This window comes from Eimeria acervulina, genomic scaffold (genome assembly GCF_000499425.1).
Source record: "Eimeria acervulina Houghton genomic scaffold, Eah_scaff619, whole genome shotgun sequence".
In the NCBI taxonomy this organism is placed as follows: domain Eukaryota; phylum Apicomplexa; class Conoidasida; order Eucoccidiorida; family Eimeriidae; genus Eimeria; species Eimeria acervulina.
Genome location: NW_013549687.1, coordinates 12791 through 17902, shown reverse-complemented (window position 1 = coordinate 17902; position 5112 = coordinate 12791). Strand labels below are relative to the sequence as shown.

The 5112-nt window shown below is 50.7% G+C and overlaps 1 protein-coding gene across 1 annotated transcript; it reads right to left on the bottom strand.

Annotated features, from left to right (window-relative positions):
* Positions 1-1864: 1864 nt before the first annotated feature.
* Positions 1865-2692, bottom strand: EAH_00044640 (50S ribosomal protein L24, putative; the record flags this gene model as incomplete). Its single annotated transcript, XM_013394842.1, has 2 exons — positions 1865-1927; positions 2507-2692. The coding sequence occupies 2 exons, from the start codon at positions 2690-2692 to the stop codon at positions 1865-1867; spliced, it is 249 nt and encodes an 82-aa protein (XP_013250296.1).
* Between the last annotated feature and the right edge of the window lie 2420 nt (positions 2693-5112).

The following is a 5112-nucleotide window of genomic DNA, read 5'->3' as shown; positions in this document are numbered from 1 at the left end:
CTGCTGCTGCTGATGCTGCTGCTGCTGCTGATGCTGCTGCTGCTGCTGATGCTGCTGCTGCTGCTGTTCTAGGCGCTGCTCCAGGTGCTGCCTTTTTGCTGCTGCTTCGGAGACGTTGCTGCTGCACCCGAAATACCCGTGAAGCGCAATTGCGTTTCTCTCACTCCTCACGCGCGATGTTGTGCTGCTGCTGCTGCTGCTGCTGTTGTTGTTGCTGCTGCTGCTGCTGCTGCTGCAGGGAAGACACGCTGCGAGATGAGTTTACGTTTATGCATGATGTTTTAGCGCTGCGGCTGGCGTTTCCTGATGGGCTTAGCGGTGCAGCAGCAAACGCACCGCTGTGCCCCTCCTGCAGCAGCATCGGCGCAGCAGCAGCACAGCAGCATCAGCATCAGCAGCAGCAGCAGCAGCAGGCAGGCGGCAGCAAAGCCAGCAGCATAAGCTGTGAAGCAGAAGGACCCTCACAAACAAAACCAACTACATCAGCAGAAGCAAAGGTGCTGCTGCTGCAGGTAGCAAAGGAAGTATTTGCTGAAGAAGTGCGGCGCCGGCGCCGCAGCAGCAACAGCAGCAGCAGCAGCAGAAGCAGAAGCAACGCTGCAGCAGCAGAGAATGAAAGGGTTCAAGGTTAGCAACATAATGCCGTTGCTGCTGCTGCACGTTGCAGCAGCAAAGACAGTAGATGCTACACGCCGCCTTCTAGCAGCAGCAGCAGCACAAACAGCAGCAGGTGCAGTAGCAGCACAAACAGCAGCAGATGCAGCAGCAGCAGTGATAGCAGCACTAGTAGTAATAGAAGAATTTTGTCTATCGTTTGCTGCAGCTTCAGGTGTCTGCACACCCCAGTGCATGCGTTTGCTGCTTCTGCTGCAGACAGCCGCAGCAGCCGCAGCAGCTGCGACCGCTACAGCAAAGCTGCTGCTGTCCTTGTAGGCGCCTATGGAGACAGCAGCAGCACCCCTTTCTAATACAACAGCAGCAGCAGCAACAGCAACTGCAGCAGCTGCAGCAGCTGCAGCAGCAGCACCACCACGCCTTGCTGATGCAGGTGAAGCAGCAATAGCAACAGCAATAGCTGCACACCCCCACGCCTTTCTAGAGCAGCAGCAGCAGCAGCACCAATAGCAGCACCACGCCGTTCTAAAGCAGCAGCAGCAACAGCAGCACCACGCCGTTCTAAGGCAGCTGCAGCAACAGCAGCAGCAGCAGCAGTAGCAGCAGCGGCGGCATCAACTGCAGCAGCAACACCAGATGCTGCATATATACGCAGCAGCAGCAGCAGCAAGGGGGATGAGGAGAGCAGCAAGGGGGGCTCATGGGCGGCCCTAGGGCGTCAGCAGGCACACTGCAGCAGCAGCAGCAGTAGAAAAAATAGCAGCAGCAGCAGCAGCAGCAACAGCAGCAACATCAACAACAGCAGCAGCAGTGCATGCGCATGCATTGATTTGGAAGGCCCATACAAATTCTTTAAGAGACCCGTAGAAATCCTTTAAGAAAATAAGCTGCTGCAGCACCCCAGGTAGGGACGGTGCAGCAGCAGCAGCAGCAGCAGCAGCACAAGTTGCTGCTCTGCTGCGTCTGCTTTGCTGCAGCGGCAGCAGCCAGCAGCAGCATAAGTTGATGCTCTGCTGCAGCAGCAGCAGCAGCAGAAGTGTCTGCTTTGCTGCAGCAAAGCAGACTCCAAACAAGTATAACAGACTTTACGCAAAGTGAAGCAGACATGTCTATTACAGCAGCAGCAGCAGAAATATCTGCTTTGCTGCATCAGCAGCAGCAGCTGCAGCACCTGCAGCACCTGCATCAGCAGCAGCAGCTGCACCAGCTGCAGCAGCTGCATCAGCAGCAGCAGCAGGTTGTTTTGAGTTTATCGGAAGTCTCTGTTATATTTGGACATCATAAAGCGGATGGCGTCCATCGTCGCGACTTCCTAAGCAGCAAACACATGCACATACACAAACCCTTGCTGCTGCTGCTGCTGCTGCTGCTCATGTTGCTGCTGCTCATGCTGCTGCTGGTACTTCTGCTGGTGCTGCTGCTGCTACTTCTGCTGGTGCTGCTGCTCATGCTGCTGCTGCTACTTCTGCTAATGCTGCTGCTCATGCTGCTGCTGCTACTACTACTACTGCTGCTGCTGCTGCTGCTCATGCTGCTGCTGCTAATGTCGCTGCTGCTAACGCCGTTGCTGCTGCTGCTAATGTTGCTGCTGCTGCTAACTCTGCAAATGCCTCTGCTGCTGATCCATATGCTAATTATGTTGGTGCTGGTGTGAATGATATTCTTGTGCTGCTGCTGCTACTAATGTTGTTGCTGCTGCTGCTGCAGTTGCTGCTGCTCCTACTACTACTGAAATTCAAAACTGCTGCTGCTGCTGCTACTGCTGCTGCTGCTGCTACTGCTGCTGCTGCTGCAGTTGCTGCTGCTCCTACTACTACTGACATTCAAAACTGCTGCTGCTGCTGCTGCTACTGCTGCTGCTGCTACTGCTGCTGCTGCTGCTGCTGCTTACTTTGGCGTAGTTATATGTTTTTTCGAGTGCTTTTTCTTTGGGGGTGTCTTTGGGCCCGGTCGGTGCGGTGTCAGGGTCTTGCTGCTGCTGCTGCTGCTGCTGCTGCTGCTGCTGTTTGCTGCGGAGGTACTCCACAGAGCCTCTGCTGTTGTCTACACCAATCAGAGAATCATCAGGCCAAGGCATCACATGCCCGCTTCGACGCGACACACGCACTGCAGCAGCAGCAGCAGCAGCAGAAGCAGCAGCAGCAAGAGTAGCAGCAGCACAAGTAGCAGCAGCAGAAGCAGCAAGAGTAGCAGCAGCAAGAGTAGCAGCAGCAAGAGTAGCAGCAGGGAGAGTAGCAGCAGGGAGAGTAGCAGCAGCAAGAGAAGCAACAGCAACAACAACACCACAAGCAGCAGCAGCAAAAGCAGCAGCAGCAACAGCAAGAGAAGCAGCAAATGAAACTGGCACCCACAGAGAGCTGCTCCAGCGTTTGCTGCTGCAGCGTCGCTTACTGCAGCAGCAGAAGCAGCAGCAAGAAAGCAACAACACCAACAGAAACCATCGCAGCAGCAGCAGCAGCATCATCAACAGCAGCAACAGAATCAGCAGCAACAGCAACAAACAGCAACAACAACAAGGTCAGCAACATCAGCGGCAGCAGCAGCAACAGCAGCAGCAGCAACAGCAGCAGCAGCAGCAACAGCAGCAGCAGCAGCAGCAGCAAATATTTACCAGGCATTCCTTTTTCGTTTGTTCTGAGGGCAAGGCGGGTGGGCTGTCTGCATTCAAATTGCGGTGTACAGGCAGCTGACCCTCAATTAATATTTTTGTTTATTATTATTTTTATTAAACTCAGTGCTGTTATGCTTATCCTTATTATTTGTTTTATTATATATATGTATATATATATATATATATATTGCAGACATATATATTTTTATAATACTATGTATACATGCATATATATATATATATATGTTTGTGCGTGTGTACAGATATGTTTTAATAATTATATATTATATTATACATTATATATATGTATTATATATATAATATATATTATATATAATATATTATATATATTATATATATATCTTCAAACATAAATACATGAACATGCATATACAGCCAAAATATAAATGCATGCAGCTAAATAAATAAATATAATATAAACATATATATTTAAATATAAATATTTAAATATAAAGATTTAAATATATATATATTTAAATATATATTTATTATTTATTAACATACTGCGTGAGGGGGTCGATGAACATAGCGTTAGAAATATGTAGAAGGCCGCAGATTTGCTGTTTTTGCTGCGTCTCTCCTTTTATATATCTCTGCAGCAAATAAAACATTAATAATTTATCTGCTTTGTTTGTTCGTTTGTTTAATTTTATTTTTATTTGTTTGTCTGCTTGTTCATGTGGTTATTTGCTTCCTCGTTTGCTGCTGCTGCTGCTGCATTTGCTGCTGCTGCATTTGCATTATTTGCATTTGCTGCTGCTGCTGCTGCATTTTCAATACTTGCTGCTGATGCTGCTGCTTCTGCATTATTTGCTGCTGCTGCTGCTGCATTATTTGCTGATGCTGCCGCTGCATTATTTGCTGCTGCTGCTGCTGCTGCTGCATTATTTGCTGCTGCTGCTGCTGCTGCTGCTGCTGCTGCATTATTTGCTGCTGCTGCTGTACCTCTTTGACTCCCTGCACTGCAATTCCGTTTCTCATTTTGTCCGTCTGTAAAATTTGGCCGCTGCGCCCCTTCCACTTCCCGCTTATTATCATCACCTGCAGCAGCAGCAGCAGCAGCAGCAGCATCAGCAGCAGCAGAAGCAGCATCAACGCCAGAAGCAGCAGCAGCAGCAGCAGAAGCAGCAAACACACGCAGTGTAGCAGCGTCAAAGCCAGAAGCAGCAGCAGCACAAGCACCAGAGTCAGCAAGAAGAGCAACAAACGCAGCAACAAAAGCGGCAGCAGCAGCAACAGCAACAGCAACAGCAGCAGCAGCAGCAGCAGCAGAGGTTCTTGCCTTGTCTCCTGGTTTGAGTTTCCATTGAAGGATCCAATTGCGCGGATGAACAAACTTTAAACCTCGCTGCTGCTGCAGCAAGTGATGCTGCTGCAGTAAGTGACGCTGCTGTTGCTGCTGCTGCAGCACGTTATGCTGCTGAACCTGCTGCTGCAGCAAGTGATGCTGCTGTTGTTGCTGCTGCTGCAAGTGATGTTGCTGTACATGCTTCTCCAGCCAGTGGTGCTGTTCAGCCCCTATTCTTCTTGCTGCTATCGGTGCTGCAGTCGGTGCTGCTGCTGCTATTGCTGCTGCCGCTGTTGTTGTTGTTGCCGCTGCTGCTGCACCGTGAATAGCTGCTGCAACACATCCGCAAGCCCTGGGGGGGCAGCCAGCAGCCCCCAAAGGAAAGAAGGACCCCAATACGAAGGCCATACTTGCTGCTGCTGCTGTTGCGGCTGCTGCTGCTGCTGCTGCTGCAGCAACAGCTGCAGCAGCCCTACTCGCGTCTGCGCAGATCCGCAGTCAGGGGCTCAGAAGCAGCAGCAGCAGCAGCGAGAGCATCAACACCTGCAGCAGCAGCAGCAGCAGCAGCGGCGGTCTT